The sequence below is a fragment of the Amia ocellicauda genome, chromosome 5, assembly GCF_036373705.1.
Source record: "Amia ocellicauda isolate fAmiCal2 chromosome 5, fAmiCal2.hap1, whole genome shotgun sequence".
In the NCBI taxonomy this organism is placed as follows: domain Eukaryota; kingdom Metazoa; phylum Chordata; class Actinopteri; order Amiiformes; family Amiidae; genus Amia; species Amia ocellicauda.
In genome coordinates this window covers 32,915,382-32,931,289 of record NC_089854.1, presented here as the reverse complement: position 1 = coordinate 32,931,289, position 15,908 = coordinate 32,915,382, and the positions used below count along the sequence as shown (strand labels likewise).

The following is a 15,908-nucleotide window of genomic DNA, read 5'->3' as shown; positions in this document are numbered from 1 at the left end:
GATTGCTTCTGTGGACAGGTGTCTTTTATACAGGTAACGAGCTGAGATTAGGAGCACTTCCTTTAAGAGAAATACTTATTTCCCTCATTAACATGCAAATCAATTTATAACTTTTTGGAAATGCGTTTTTCTGGATTTTGTTGTTGTTATTCTGTCTCTCACTGTTAAAATACACCTACCATTAAAATTATAGACTGATCATTTCTTTGTCAGTGGGCAAATGTACAAAATCAGCAGGGGATCAAATACTTTTTTCCCTCACTGTATGTGCAGACCCTTAGAGTCTGTCAGGTCTGAGGAAGGTAATCAGTGTAGATACTGTGACTGAAGTGTGTGGAAGACTCTATGAAGAAATTGAAGCCGAGGAGCTCGTTCCTCCTGGAGGTGGATGGTTTAGTTTACCAAACATCTAATGTATTATTTGTCCACAGTGGGGTGGTGGTGGGGACTTCCCTGTCCCAGTACCTTCTGGAGAAGTCTCGGGTTGTTTTCCAGGTGGGTCTTCAAGCTCTCTCGCTGCACCTCGTAGACTTCCATGTTACTGACTTTTTATCTGAAAACCTCCAAATATGGTTTCAGCCCTGTTTTCTGACACATTTTGAAGCCTCATCATTGTAGAAGCCATAGCTAGAATGTTGGTACTGATGCAATTCGGGCTTTACATCTTAATGGATAAGGATGGATAAGGCCCACCCCAAGCAAGGGCCAGCAAGGGCCAGATGTAAATAGTAGAAATTAAGTGCTTTAAAGTCTGAAAATCTTGGAGGATTTATGCTGAGGTTGACTACCTGAGGTTCTGCACTACTAGCATGTAGAAGAATGGGAGAGAATGACCAATTTAGTAACATATTACAGATTACAGCAATCACCTAGACACTAGACGGTATATGTCAAATAAAGCCACAGCAACACCGTGTCTTCCCAATGGATGCTAAAAGGGCTAATTAATTCCCCGAGTGCTTTACTGCTAGTTTCCTAATACAGTCTGCTTCTCCCTGTGTCCCAGGCCAGTGGGGAAAGGAACTATCATGTGTTTTACGAGATGCTGGCCGGACTGAGTGAGCAGTGCAAAGAAGACCTCTACCTGCAGGGAGCAGAGACGTACTTCTATCTCAATCAGGTGAGCTCGTAGCACCTGAATGAAGCGCACAGTCAGCGATGTAACCTGAGCTAGTGCAGAACCAGCATTCTGGAAGAAAAGAAAACTCATTATTGTAATTTTAATGAATATACTCGCAAATTAAAATGTGGGTTCAGTATCAGAGTATTTTCTATCAAAGGGTTTAATGTTCTTTGTGCTTCTAATCTAGAGGTTCTAAGCCTTGGTCCTTTTTAATAAAAAAAAATTGAACTATTTCATTTAATTGAAATATGATAGCTGAATTGGCTGATTTTTAATGACTTATGTTAAAGAGTTGGAGGCAGTTCAGTGACTGACAGCTCACCTGCATCAACCACTGTTAGACACTGGGCAATCCAGGACCACAACTAAGAACAACTGGGTGAAACCAGTGTCTTACCTTTTTGTGATTGGCCAGGTGGAGCATGTAACTGAAGGTGATACTTTCTCAATAGGGTGGGGCTTGTGAGCTGGAGGGGAAGTGGGACAGACAGGACTTCCTGTTGCTGCTCAGGTGCTTCGAGAGAATTGGCTTAAGTGAACATCAGATGACCACCATCTGGGCCATGCTGTCCTCCATCCTGCAGCTGGGCAACATCTGCTTTAGCTCCTATGAGGTAAGTCTGTCCTTAATGAAGCTGATGTTGTGTTCAGTTAGACAATTAAGTACTCGGGTAAAATGACTGGGTCTTCTAGGGCTGGAGTTGTACACCACTGGTTTAGAAGGCCTTTGTATAAACCATCAACAATTAAAAAACTTTTTTATTTTCAGTGATAGCATGTGAAATATTTGTAATCTGCTTGGTAATTTATAAAAGATTTATAAACGTGACCTTGCGCCTGTCATTTTCGGAGGCTAGAACGTCCGGAAATGGAAGAGAATATAAGACACCACCTTGTGACCTCTAGCACTGAGAAGACAATTGATTTAGATGATATCTCTGTTCAAATCTCCTTCAGCTTCCCTGAAATTAATAATAATTGGTTGTTGCCACTTGTTTTCCTTAAGATTATACGTTTTCTTAAAGCTCTGTATAATTTAAATATTTGCGTCTGAACTAGTTGTCCTGAGGTCATTACACCTTCATGTTTTCAGTTTTTCCAGGAAAGTGTCAATAACCTAAAAATAGCCTACAAATGACATGCACGTGGTTACATTAATGTTAAAATTAATAAAATTGTTCTCTAGGTTGAAAATTTTTGGAAAACAATTCATATTGAATTGAGAATTGTGTCAAGTAAGTAAAAAGTATTTAAGATGATATCGATAGGTTCCAATATGAACCCTTTTAAGAGAAAAGAATAGCTCCTCTCTGAGCTGGTCTCCTCTGTGTCCCCAGAACGACTCGTATGAGCTGGCCGTGATCAATGACTCGGAGACGCGCATCGTGGCCAGTCTGCTGCAGGTCTCGGCCGACATCCTACAGACCGCCATCACTCACCGCGTCACGGTAAGACAGGCTCTGCCAACAGGGTGCTAGGATGAAAGCAGTGTTTTGTGGCCTGCACTTGGTAAGCCTCACAATGCAAGAAGCACAATAACATCACTATTGCTGTAGCTGATAGATGGATTTGGAGGATCTGGTTAAAAAAGAATGGTGGCTTGTAGATTACTCATATCCTTTAACATAAATAAATAATCAGATCCAGTGAGGCAGCATAGTGTAATGAGAGAGTGCATAAGGGCAAGAGTGCTGACCTGACCAGGAGGTTAGGCTGTAGTATTACAGGGGCTTTATTACAGGCTTGATAGTAATGCATTTATCTGTGCCTCTCCTCAGGAGACCTCGTACGATAGGATCTACTGCCCCCTGTCTGTAGAAAGTGCCATAGAATCCAGGTATGTTTCCCTACCTGGCACTGAAATCTCTCTCCTGTCTCCAGCTGGCAGACATTTTTTTTTTCACTTTGTATAGTGCTTTGTATTTGTATCATAAGGCTCATCTAAGAATCGTTTATGACCACAATCGTTTGAACTGGATAGGTCTTTTAACTGAAAAAGAAAGAAAACGCAGCATGTAAAGTTCAAGTACTCAAAAAGCAGGAAGAATGCTCATGCCAAGTGTCCCTCAGCACGAGCTGACTTAACTGTTACACACCTGTATCACAATGGAGGCAACTAGCAGATATGTACTATATTTTTATGACCTTTTATCATTTAAGATTACCTGCAGGAATGTTGAACATGGTATTTATTTTTGTTAAAGTGCTTTAGCCCAGTGTGACTCTCCAAATAATTTGTTATGGTCAGCACCTGTGATTGGTCTGCACAAAACAATTGCTCCATATTCTTATTTTTTATTTTTTTACTTTGTTTCTGATAGAAGCTAAGACTGAAGAATTGGAAATTTTATCACTTCAATGCAATATATAGACATCAATCTTTTCACAGTTGTTTGCACATGCTGTGCCTTGACCCTGCAGACTTTATTCAAACTATCCCAACAGAATCTGAGTTTAAGCAGCACCAACAAATCCAAACCTGATAGAGAGGATGAGTGTAGAGTCTCCCTTCTGTAAACAAGCAGTGGCCGCCATAGTAAACCCTCCTAGGCAGATGAACCCCATTTATCCAGTCACGGTTCCCTGCAGCTCTGCTGTTTTTGCTGGCAGGGACGCCATTGCCAAGGCCTTGTATTCGGTGTTGTTCGACTGGCTGCTGGACAGGATCAACGAGTGGCTGGTACCCAGAGAGATGGACAGCTCCGTGGGCATCGTGGACATCTATGGGTTTGAGGTGCTGTGTAGCCCTTCGCTCCTATCCTCCTTTTACCCCGGTGCCCGTTGTCTGATGCATAGCATGGCACTGTCCCTGTTCGAGTGTTTGTTGCTTTTGGGAAGTGCTGTCTACTGGCTTTTCTGTGTGTCTCTTTGAATCTGTGTGTGTGTCTGTGTACTGCATTGGTAGGAATTACATTTGTAGCAATGAACAGACCTACACTTGATCACAGTAATTAGTAAGAAAAACAAGCTAGATCGCAGCAATGAAGTACAAGTTATGCTGGGCTGCAGTCAGGCAAGCTATTGTGAATACTGTTTCCATGTGCACAGTATTTCTGCACTACAATCATAGTTCCACACCCAATCATGTCATTGATTTAGCCATTCAACCATTTGGCGTCAGTCCGTGTTATCTCTTGCTTAAACCTCTCCCAACATTATCACTACCTGACTTCATCACCCTGCAGACTATATGGAGATCAGACCCACGCCCAAGACTGTAGTGTTTTATCAATTACTCAAAATAGATCTGCATACTGCCCTTACATGAGAACCCTTTGGGTTTATCTGATTTTGTTACACGTATGCTAGGCCATCACTTGAGAATACCTGGGAATTGTATCTGTTTTATTGTTATTTTACCCCGCTTAGTTGTATAGTTTTATTGTTTTAGATTTTATTCTATTCCCCATTAAGTGTTTAGAATGCTAACTTCCATCCCCTGTGAGGTGTCTAACGAAGCATGCATGAATGTTGGGTGTGTTGTTTTTTCCACTCATTTGACAAACGCACACTTTAACAATGACTTTGTGAAAACGACCCCTCAGTCCTGTTACTTTCCCGTCTTGCTGTCAAAGTGCCCATAGTGTGTCTGGCTCTCTCCGGTGCCGTGTGTCCCTGACCTTGCCCTCCTGCCTGTCCTCTGAGTGGCTAATGCTGTCTGGAGCTTTGTCCACTCACGGTGCCCTCTGGTGTTCACAGGACCTGGGGGTGAACAGCTTCGAGCAGCTGTGTATCAATTATGCTAATGAACAGCTACAGCACTTCGTGAACCGGGCGGTAGTCTCCCAGGAGCAGGTGAGGAAGGTCAAGTGTCGGATAAGTTACCAGTGCAGAGACATTCATGGCCGTACACACATACGATCTAAGTTAAACCATATTGGCTACCACATACAGTTTTAGTTTTTCTCTCCTCTGTGCCTAATGCTTTATTTGTCTATTTGTTCCTTTTCAATCTGTAAAGCGCTCTGTGACTACCCTACGAAGAGGCACTATACTAAATTAAAATTGATTAGAGTAAGTTGTGCTGCTGGAGATGTAAGCTCTGGTAGTCGGGTTGCTCTCTGTCAAAGCATGGAGTCAGCTCACTGGAGCCCTATGCATGATCTGTGAAAGTGCCTGTGCAGAAGAAACAGGAGTCAGATCTAGTGGCAGCTTGTCCTGTGTTGTGCTGCAGCTGTACCTTGGTGCCCACAGGAAGAGTACAGGGTGGAGCAGATCGAGTGGTACCCTGTGCCCCTGCTAGACTGCCACTCCTGCCTGGAGCTCATCTCTGCCCGGCCCCATGGCATCCTGAGGATCTTGGATGACCAGACCAGCTTGTCACAGGTGGGCACAGGCAGGGCATTCCTGCGAGGCCTCCATCACTACTCAGCACCACAAACTTCGCCACAATTCATACATGAGTTCGTGCTTATGACTTTTTAAAATCCCAATTCCTTTGAGTTTCTCCTCCCCTTCCGCCTCCCCTCTTCTTCCTCCAGGCCACAGACCATACTTTCTTGCAGAAGTGCCACTATCACCATGGAAACAGCCCCTTCTATACCAAACCCAAGATCCCCCTGCCCGTCTTCACTGTGCACCACTACGCCGGCGCAGTCACCTACCAGGTAGAATGAGGGTAGAGAGGTTGGCATCTGTGAGAATACTGTCGGAATATTGTCTTCTCTGTGAAGGGTTTCTGCACCATCACAGAAAGTTGTCATAAGCTGTACTTTCCTATAAAACACAGAGACGAGGTTCAAAGTACAGACTGGACATTAGTAATAGAAATAGTATCATAGTGTTATTATAAAAATTATTTAATTTCAGAAATGTCTAACTAATAATGTGAATGGAAAATGTAACTTTTTATAGAGTTTATAAATGTTCAATATGAGCTCTGTGGGTTACCCTGGCAACTCTTTATCTATCAGAAAAATGTTGTTTGATCACAATACATTTTTGGAATGGTATGCTTATTTTTAAATGATCTATTATTTGTATTAATTTGCCAAATGCCTTTATCCAAAGCAACTTAAAAGGTTTATAAGTGTGCAATATAATCAATGTACACTACTTCAGTTCAAATATTATACTGTATTACATAGGGGCTTTTGGAATGCAAAGGAAAAAAAAAGCAGAATGACAAGAAAGTCCATAAACACAAAATGATTTGTTAGTGATGCTGTGCATAAGAAGTGTCTAGTGGTGGGCTGTGTGCTTGGACAGAGCTTTCTGTTAATTCCCAGGGTCTTTGTCTCTCTCAGGTTCACAATTTTCTCAATAAGAACCATGACCAGTTCCGTCCTGAAGTCCTGGAGCTCTTTGCACGAAGCCGCCTGCAGGTAAAGGTCTGATAAAGGATTCTGTACGGCAGTGCTCTCTAGCCCTGGCCTTGGAGAGCCCCATATCCATCAGGTTCTATAGATGTCTTGAATCACACATTAAATATCAAGTTGATCTGGATGTCAGCATTGGGTCAGATGTGTCATTGAATGCTTGACGGCCCCTGTATTTCTCTAGGACCAGGGTTGGAGATGCCTCATCTATGGTTTATATCTGAGTGTGCAGCTTTCTGTAAGCGATAAGAAATACTACTCTAAAAATATAATATTGCTGTATTAAGTGTTACTATTAAGTGCTCAGGCCTGTATCAGTTCAAAACTTTGACCTGCCTGCAAATTACAAATTACAAACTTTCATTTATTGTCAAAAGCCACTACTACTTACAAAAAATAGAGTACATGACAGGGTACATGTCTGTAATTTGTGGTTTGCAGGTAGGTCAAAGTTCCAGGCCTTGGAAAAGGACATGCATTTCATTGTGACTCTGCGTTTTGTCACAGTGTTGCTTCTACAGCTCTGTGTGTGCGGTTTAGTTATATGTGATCCCTGACCTACAGTGTTTTGAGCTGCTGGGTCGATTTGTCCTTTCTTGCAGATGGTCTCCACTCTGTTTAAGAAAGTGCAGGAAAGCTACCTGCAGCAGAAAGAGCTGGGATCAAGGGGCAAAGGTCACCGTCCGCATGCTCCCACAGTGGCGGCCAGGTTTCAGCAGTCTCTGTCTGAGCTCACAGCGCGGCTGGACAGGTGGTGCCTGGCTTCTTTATATTTATACACGTATGCTTATACACCGATCAGCCATAACATTGTGACCACTGACAGGTGAAGTGAATAACACTGATAATCTCGTTATCATGGCACCTGTCAGTGGGTGGGATATATTGGGCAGCAAGTGAACATTTTGTCCTCAAAGTTGATTCGTTAGAAGCAGGAAAAATGGGCAAGCGTAAGGATCTGAGCGACTTTGACAAGGGCCAAATTGTGATGGCTAGACGACTGGGTCAGAGCATCTCCAAAACTGCAGCTCTTGTGGGGTGTTCCCGGTCTGCAGTGGTCAGTACCTATCAAAAGTGGCCAAGGAAGGAAAAGCGGTGAACCGACGACAGGGTCATGGGGAGCGAAGGCTCATTGATGCACGTGGGGAGCGAAGGCTGGCCCGTGTGGTCCAATCCAACAGACGAGCTACTGTAGCTCAAATTGCACAAAAAGTGAATGCTGGTTCTGATAGAAAGGTGTCAGAACACACGGTGCATCGCAGTTTGTTGCGTATGGGGCTGTGTAGCCACAGACCAGTCAGGATGTCCATGCTGACCCCTGTCCACTGCCGAAAGCACCTACAATGGGCACGTGAGCATCAGAACTGGACCACGGAGCAATGGAAGAAGGTGGCCTGGTCTGATGAATCATGAGTTCATGGTGTTGACTTGGCCTCCAAATTCCCCAGATCTCAATCCAATCGAGCATCTGTGGGATGTGCTGGACAAACAAGTCCGATCCATGGAGGCCCCACCTCACAACTTACAGGACTTAAAGGATCTGCTGCTAACGTCTTGATTCCAGATACAACGGTACACCTTCAGAGGTCTAGTGGAGTCCGTGCCTCGACGGGTCAGGGCTGTTTTGGCAGCAAAAGGGGGACCTACACAATGTTAGGCAGGTGGTCATAATGTTATGGCTGATCGGTGTATATATTATACATAGATAAGATAGTCTCATGATACTCTAACATCACAACAAGCCTGCTGTGCGGAGTGTGGGATCTGTGTGTCAGGGGATCAGGGTTGAAGGAGACATACAAAAATCTTCAGCAGTAAACAAAACCGTAGGCTGACATACAAGCTGTCATTTTAATGTGTTGCATCAGTAAGATAAACAACTCACTGCAGACTACAGCTGTATCTCCTCCCTGGAGGTCTTGGGGGAAATGCATTGATAAAACTATCCTTTCTGACCTGCAGACTGTCTTGGAATATTTCAGGCTATGTGCTCACGGCAGATGCAGGGGAAGAGAATACATGTACAAAGCAATGGAGCTACACTATGCCCTCTAGTGACCGAGTGAGACCAAGTCACACACCTAGCAGAGTATTATCTTGACTTAACTAGATAAGGCTTGTCAGTTTTTAATTTTTAATTTACCTTCTATCTTATTTTGTGCTGGCCGCTAAAATGCCACATAGCAACTCCAGTGAGTACAGAGTATCAGCTATATATTTGCTTCTTGCATTCACACTGCATTATTGTTCCAAATTCAGTATGTTGGGATGAATTTAAGACCCATGAAAGCCTCATAAAAAACGTCTCCGTTTGTCCGCAGGTGTAAAACCACCTTTGTTCGCTGCCTCAAACCAAACCCCAAGAAGGTAGGTAGATGACTGGGACAGATTTGATTGCCTTTTCATATTAAACACAGCAGGCTTAAAATGGGGGTAAAACGTACATTGTTCCTTGGCCTCATGCAAATGTAGACATGGAAAACCAGGCAATTTATTTATGATGTGTGATGCTCAGTATAATATATATATTGGGGATGGGTAATTTATCGAATGTGTACTCTGAGTTTCATGGTAGAATTGTGCTTCTTTAAACCAGAATAGTATTTTGAGATTATAATTCTACGTCCGTCTCTCTCCCTCCCTCCCTCCCTCAGCTGACTGGAATATTTGATATTGATTATGTGACTTTGCAGCTGAGGCATGCTGGGATACTGGAGACCATTCACATCAGGAAGGAGGGATTCCCTGTTCGTCTCCTCTTCTCGTATTTCTTGGCAAGGTGTCTGTCTGTCTTTGTCTGTTTGTCCCTCCCTCTGGATACCCATGACATGACATGTGAATTTAAAAGCTTGACATGGCACAGTTTAGCCTTAGATACTTTATAAGAAGTAGGAGATTTGTATTACTGAGTATTGTATTGCCAATTTTATTATTATTATTATTATTACTACACAATTTCATACCTACTGATCATAAATATCATAATTAATCACCTGCTCTCCCAAGCAGTAAGTAAATATGGAGGGTAATTTGTGCCAAAATAAATAAGCAACCTGCAGTTTATGCAATAGACTATACTGAATATAATATAGCCAACAATCTTGGCTTTGTAATAACATTAGTAACTTTGAAAGAGTTATAATCGTGTTGATTCCTGAAACACGTTATTTTCTACACATCATTCATATATTTGCTATTATATATTTTATTAGCAGATTTGCACTTGATCTAGCTCTCCTCCTCGGCTCAGCAAGTTTCTAACTTTCCTCTGGAATTCAATATTGATCACTTTGCAAACCCAGGTTTCTGGATCAATGATTTTATCAGTCAGCTGTTTGATCATGAATGCTAATTCTTTTGTATTAGTGTAAGGCACTTTAGTGTTGAAAAGCAAGTTTTCTGCATTGATATGTAGCTTTTTGTAAGAATTTAGTTTGCATATTTTTTATCATATTTCAGTTTTATGCTATTTTTATAACTAGTTATTTATGTTTTATAATTGTATAAGTCTGCTAATATATGTGCATACCGATTTATACACCAGTTTACACAATTTATTGTGAAAAGTTAATTTTATTTGTTTTTTTTTTTTCCTTATTTATGTATATGCTCACATTTTGATAAGAATTGCAGGTGATCTAGCTCCTCTGCCTGTCCTCTGATCTGCTCAGCTAGTTTTAATATTATATGAATATGAATTCAATATTTTGTATTGTGTAAGGCTGGCGACAGGCTTGCTGGTGTTAGCGTTTAGACTGCTGTTGGCACTGCAATTCAGCATCTATACAGGACTGAAGGTGCCCCTCGCCCTTTATGCAGCTGCCTACGGGCAGACAGAATAAAGACACTGCCAGGTTACTAAATGCAACACAAACAGCCATGTTGAAAAATGCATTTTCTGCATTGATGTGTTCAGCTGTAATAGACAGCGCTTCATGTAGTATAAAGTAAAAAGTGAAAGATGTATTTCAAATTTCGAGTTTAATGAAATATGTATAAACTTTTTTTACGTTGTAAAATATAACGCGTCAATAATTGTGCTATAACCCTATTTTAAACACCCTAATAATAATAATAATTATTATTATTCCCCCCTCCTCCCCATCTCTAATATTATTTAATAATAAATACTTAAAATAAATGCAACATGTACAACAACTACAAAAATAAATATTAATTTGAGTGACCATAAACAACAAATATTCACCTGGTGTACTGCACATTATGTATACATGCTGGTTACATAATGTAAATGGCTTCCTTTACACTGACTGCAGAAAGTCTGCACGGCTTGACCGCACCCCGTGTTAACAAGCCGACAGTGATTAATCAATAGAAAGGGGAGAAATTGAAGTGTTGATAAACAATAGAACTAAGCTGTGGGTGAAATTAAATAGTTGCGTGATGCAAAGACATAGACCCGTGGCGTAATGCTATGTAATAGGCTATATGCCAGTACTTAATGACAACTGTTATCAGAAGAAGAGATGCATACCTTTTCACATTGGTGAACTGGCATCAGTCAGGATACATTAGAGTTCAAGTCTCAGAACACTGTGAAATGTGTTGTGTAACTCATTGTAAACACAGCGTTTTCAATGTCCACATACTGCATTTATTAATTGTATTAATTGTAATACCTTTTGTCTAATGTGACTTGCATCAAGAAATCAACTGTAATATGTACAATATGCAAAGGTTATGCATTGTATAGTGGTATAACAAAAATATAGGATATGGTACATTTGTTTTGTTAAGAAAAGGCTTACTAAAATATAGTACTTGAACATGAATGTATCAAATGAAGCCTGTGCCTAGTAGACTTGAAGAGTTCACATGTAGATGAAATTAAATTAAATTAAACAAATGTGCTTGTAATCTGACCCTTGCTAGTTGGCTAGTTTGTAGTGCTGTGTTGGTGATAATAGTTCATAGGCAGAGAGGTATTATAGGATGAACAGGTTCACCAAAATGTTGAGATTTCAGGAGACACTGATAGAATAATCATATACATAATGGTATCATTTTTGTGTACTAAGGACTCGGCTTTCACACTGCTCAACTAAGCACTGTGATACAGAAAGACCCTCTCTGTGTCTATCTCCATTTCTCTCTCTCTCTCTATCGCTGTCTTGCTCAGGTATGGAGTTCTGGTGGCACAGCGCCCGCTCCACCTGTCTCTTCGGGATCAGTGCTCCGCTCTGCTGGGGGAAGTGGCAAGTACAGACCCAGGGCACTACCAGCTGGGTCTCACCAAGGTAGGTATAATATATGTGATTATTGTACATACTAAGAACCAAAGAAATAAAGCAATGTCAAAAGTATACATCATTTATAATATGCTAGTTTATACACTAAACAGGAGTTTATTACTATTATATATGATACATATATATAATATAATAACACAGTGGCAGATCGTACTCAAATTAAAGAAGATAAACATGTATTTGATGAAGAACATGCCACTCACCATTGTGCCCCAGACTAAAGCAGCAGTGGGAGTGACGTGGTGCTGTGCTGCTGCATAGGTGTTCCTGAAAGAGGTGCTGCACCAGAGCCTGGAGGAGCGCTGGAGCCGCACCCAGACCTGGGCGGCCATCACCATCCAGAGGAACATCCGTGGGTTCATCTGCCGCCGCAACTTCCGCTTTTTCAAGCAGAAGGCCATCATCATCCAGGCACACATCCGCGGTCACCAGGCCAGGTGAGGGTTTGGGGCGGGGGTTGCAGGTGGTAGAGTTTGTAGAGTAAAGATTCATCTCTAGTCTGATAGTCTACCATCCCTTCACAAGACCTTATGAGCCATTGATCTACATCTCCACTGTATATTACATTTTACCATTGAAAATGACACCCCACCCTGCCTTGATTCGACCACTGTGACGCCAAGCTGTTGGCTTTTGCATGATTTTTCTGTGGTTTGTATCCTGATCTGCCAGAACTCCTCATCACTTTGCTTTCCTAAACTTTGCTGTGGTTTAACCATGGTGTGCTACAGTAAACCATTATGAGAGGATCCCTAGTCCATAATCAGTCCTGTTGTACAATCACAATACAATATCGGTGCGTCTTTGGGCCACTTATCACTCATCTCCCCTGTTTTGGGAAAGCTCAGTTTCCTGTTTTGGTCACATGTCTAAATTTAAATGTTAAGTTCAACATACAAACAGGTTGTCTACTTGCCAGAGACGTTAACTGACGACCTGATATTAAGTAAAGGCACGTCACATTAACACTGATAGGCAGACTAGGAAAGCAACAGTGACCCATGCACGACGGATAGCCCAATTTAGATACCTTGAGGAGGGCAGGTTTCGGGTGAATGTCGAGGCAGATGATTGGAGTGCTGACTCTTCCCCCTTTCTGGTCTGTAGGAAGTATTACAAGAGACTGAAGCAGTCCTTCAGCCAGTTCTGGGCCACTATGATGATCACCAGAAACACCATCAAGAGGAGACACTGGAAGGTAGGAGGCTGCTTATTGTACACTCAGACACTGTTTAGAATAGGGGTGGGCAGACCAGGTCCCGGAGGCCTGCAGAACAGGGCCTTCTGGGTTGTTTTCCACCTTAGCGCTCAGCTCGAGCATCAAACCATTTGTGTGTTATTATTATTTTTATTTCTTGGCAGACGCTCTTATCCAGGGTGACTTACAACATAAGTGCAAAAATACAGTAAGTACAAGGCATCAATCATTACAAATTCAATTTAACTAAAACATAGCAATTCAAAATACATTTTACGAATTCCAGATTACAGTTTACACAAGTACAGTAAGTGAGGTCCTACATCCTGGACGATGAAAGCTAAGTGCTGTCAAGATGTAGGGTCACAGTCAGGGGTTATGGGAAAGGGAGCAAGGAGGAAAACAAATCAAGAATGCAAGGAGCATAATAAAAAAAACTGTGAAGTGTTATCTAGCAGGGATAAAAGGACTAATATTATACGTAAAGTCTGAAAAGATGTGTCTTGAGTAAGCGCCGGAATGAGGTCAAGGACTCTGCTGTTTTGACTTCGGTGGGCAGGTTGTTCCACCATTTAGGGGCCAGGGATGAGAAGGAGCGGCTCTGGAGGAAGGAGAGTGGAGAGGAGGCAGAGTTAGTCTTCTGGCACTGGAGGAGCACAGTGGTCTGCAGGGGATGTATGGAGAGACGAGTGTCTGAAGGTAGCTTGGTGCAGTGTGGTCGAGACAGCGGTAGGTGAGGGTCAAAGTCTTGAACTGAATGTGTGCCGGTATCGGGAGCCAGTGGAGGGAGCGGAGCAGTGGAGTAGCGTGTGCGAATCGTGGCAGAGAGAATACCAGACGAGCCGCAGAGTTCTGGATGAGCTGGAGCGGCGGGTAGTAGATGCAGGCAGGCCAGCCAGGAGGGAGTTGCAGTAGTCCAGGCGGGAGAGGACCAGTGACTGGACGAGCAGCTGAGTCGAGTAGTCGGTGAGGAAGGGATGGATCTGGTGTATGTTGCTCAGGAAGAATCTACAGGTGCGTGTCAGCGTGGTGATGTGCTGGGTGTAGGAGAGCGTGTGTTCAATGGAACCAGTTACAGGCTAAGGGGAGAAGGGGCTTTCAAGAGACCAAAAAACCCTGCAGCACTAGCATTACAAAGAGGATCTGAATCTAAAACATTTCCCATCAACCACTTTATAGAATTATGTTTTGATAATTATTGTTACCTGGTCATCTAAAGTTGTTTTGCTACATAGTGAAGTAACTGCCACGGGGTTTAACTGATCTCTAGTGACTCTCATTTAATATTTTTTTATAAACATATAAAGGTGAGCGGTATACTGTTACAATTTGTTGGAATACATTATTCAACCAAGAAAAATGCAGTACAAGATATACCAACTATATGAAATAAGATCCTAATGACTTAATCGGGTGACTCAACGGCCCTCTATTAGCGTGAAGCCCCAAAGGACACAGACTCTCAGCTCATTTCTATCTAAGGCCAGTATTGTGAGTTCTTGTACTTTATTGCTGTATTGGCCCAACCAAGTCTTGTCCACAACTAGTGACTTGTGAAAACCCATGTGTAAGCTGTGTGCTGTTAACATGTGTTAACAAATGGGCAGCTTATCTCACGCTGATTACAGTAATGAGCAAAGGTTTGTGATCAGAAATGGAAACTGAAAACTTAGCAGTTACTGACAGCCCATATGACCTTTATGAGTAGATCTGTGACTTTCCTTTTCAAAGAGGTGCAGTGACTCAACAATGTGTCGGTATATCAGTTTGGAAATACTTATGAAAGCATCTGTATGTCACGTGGGAATATCTCAGTCAGAGGTCACAAAATGAAGTTGCCAGTGCTCCACTGATGGCTTGTTTTGTTCATATTAACACATTTTTATGGCCTTCAGATACATCCAGGGCACAGACATCCAGGATGCCCGTTCCTCAATAGCATTGCTGTTAATGTGATAATGCTGTCAATGATCAACAATGGTTGTGCTACAATGTGATCTGGAGTTGCACTTCAAATGGGAGATGAATGTTTAAGAGAACAGTGTCATTGAAAATCTGCGCTTCCTGGTCACGGCACACCCACAAGTTTGGATCCTTCCCATCACCATCCCTTCTCCTTCTTCCTTCTATTTCCACATAATGCATTTAATTAGAAGTAAAATAACTCTTGTTTGTTAGCACAGTTTTATGGTTTCTTCTCCATTAAATGCGAGTTTATATTTCAAATATTTCCCTTAGCATGCAGCAGTCCAACTGATTTACACTGATCTAGAGATGAGTCTTTTACTGCCTGCTTGATATTCTTCTCAATCCCCAAAAGTCCTTTATATGGGTCTGCAGCTCATAGATGTCTATATGAAATGAGCTAAATCACTCATCAATAGATCATTATGCCATACAAAAGAGCAAGAACAGTACTTATATGTATTGTAGTTGCAGGAACAGCTTCTAGAATTGCCAAAGAAAGCTTTGAAAAAGCCCCTTGACATAAACTTAAAAAAAAATGGAAATGTAAAACAATACCAACTGCTGGTCGAAATCATGAGTAAATCTTTTACTGACTTGGAAAACAAGTCCTCGGGTTGTGACCAACTTAAGGAAATTAAATGAAGCAAGAACATCCCTCATTCAGAGACCTGCATAGTTCAGTAACTCGCTCAGAGTGATGCACAGTGACAGAGCCAGGGCTCGATCTGGGGACTGGCTGTTATCATGGGTGACGCAATAGTTGAATTGCGTTATGCTCTGTTGAATTTCAGCCAAGTGGAATTTTACTGCTGAGCCTAGGAGAAGAGACGATACAGAAAGCTATTGAAGGCCTGAGTAGGTATATCCAGTCTGTATGCTCCCCAAACACTGTCTCGACATAGCGCTTTGCGCAATAACTGCGTTTCAATGGGCAGTCTGGCCCCAATACAGTTCTTTATCCGATCAGAATAGCAAACACTGATCAAACAACTGTAATAGCCAAGCATCTGACACAAAGGCCGCCCCAGGCA

The 15,908-nt window shown here is 42.1% G+C and overlaps 1 protein-coding gene across 1 annotated transcript in view; it reads left to right on the top strand.

Moving 5' to 3' along the window:
* myo15b (myosin XVB) overlaps nucleotides 1-15,908 on the top strand; it is a 65,680-nt gene that overhangs the window by 11,008 nt on the left and 38,764 nt on the right. The window contains exons 8-23 of the mRNA XM_066702966.1: nucleotides 432-495; nucleotides 1,007-1,120; nucleotides 1,576-1,737; nucleotides 2,461-2,571; nucleotides 2,902-2,960; nucleotides 3,734-3,857; nucleotides 4,823-4,918; nucleotides 5,318-5,449; nucleotides 5,605-5,730; nucleotides 6,370-6,447; nucleotides 7,044-7,192; nucleotides 8,763-8,808; nucleotides 9,096-9,220; nucleotides 11,582-11,699; nucleotides 11,973-12,148; nucleotides 12,819-12,909. Of these exons, the coding sequence (XP_066559063.1) occupies nucleotides 432-495; nucleotides 1,007-1,120; nucleotides 1,576-1,737; nucleotides 2,461-2,571; nucleotides 2,902-2,960; nucleotides 3,734-3,857; nucleotides 4,823-4,918; nucleotides 5,318-5,449; nucleotides 5,605-5,730; nucleotides 6,370-6,447; nucleotides 7,044-7,192; nucleotides 8,763-8,808; nucleotides 9,096-9,220; nucleotides 11,582-11,699; nucleotides 11,973-12,148; nucleotides 12,819-12,909 (1,771 nt within the window). The remainder of the gene's footprint in view (nucleotides 1-431; nucleotides 496-1,006; nucleotides 1,121-1,575; nucleotides 1,738-2,460; nucleotides 2,572-2,901; nucleotides 2,961-3,733; nucleotides 3,858-4,822; nucleotides 4,919-5,317; nucleotides 5,450-5,604; nucleotides 5,731-6,369; nucleotides 6,448-7,043; nucleotides 7,193-8,762; nucleotides 8,809-9,095; nucleotides 9,221-11,581; nucleotides 11,700-11,972; nucleotides 12,149-12,818; nucleotides 12,910-15,908) is intronic.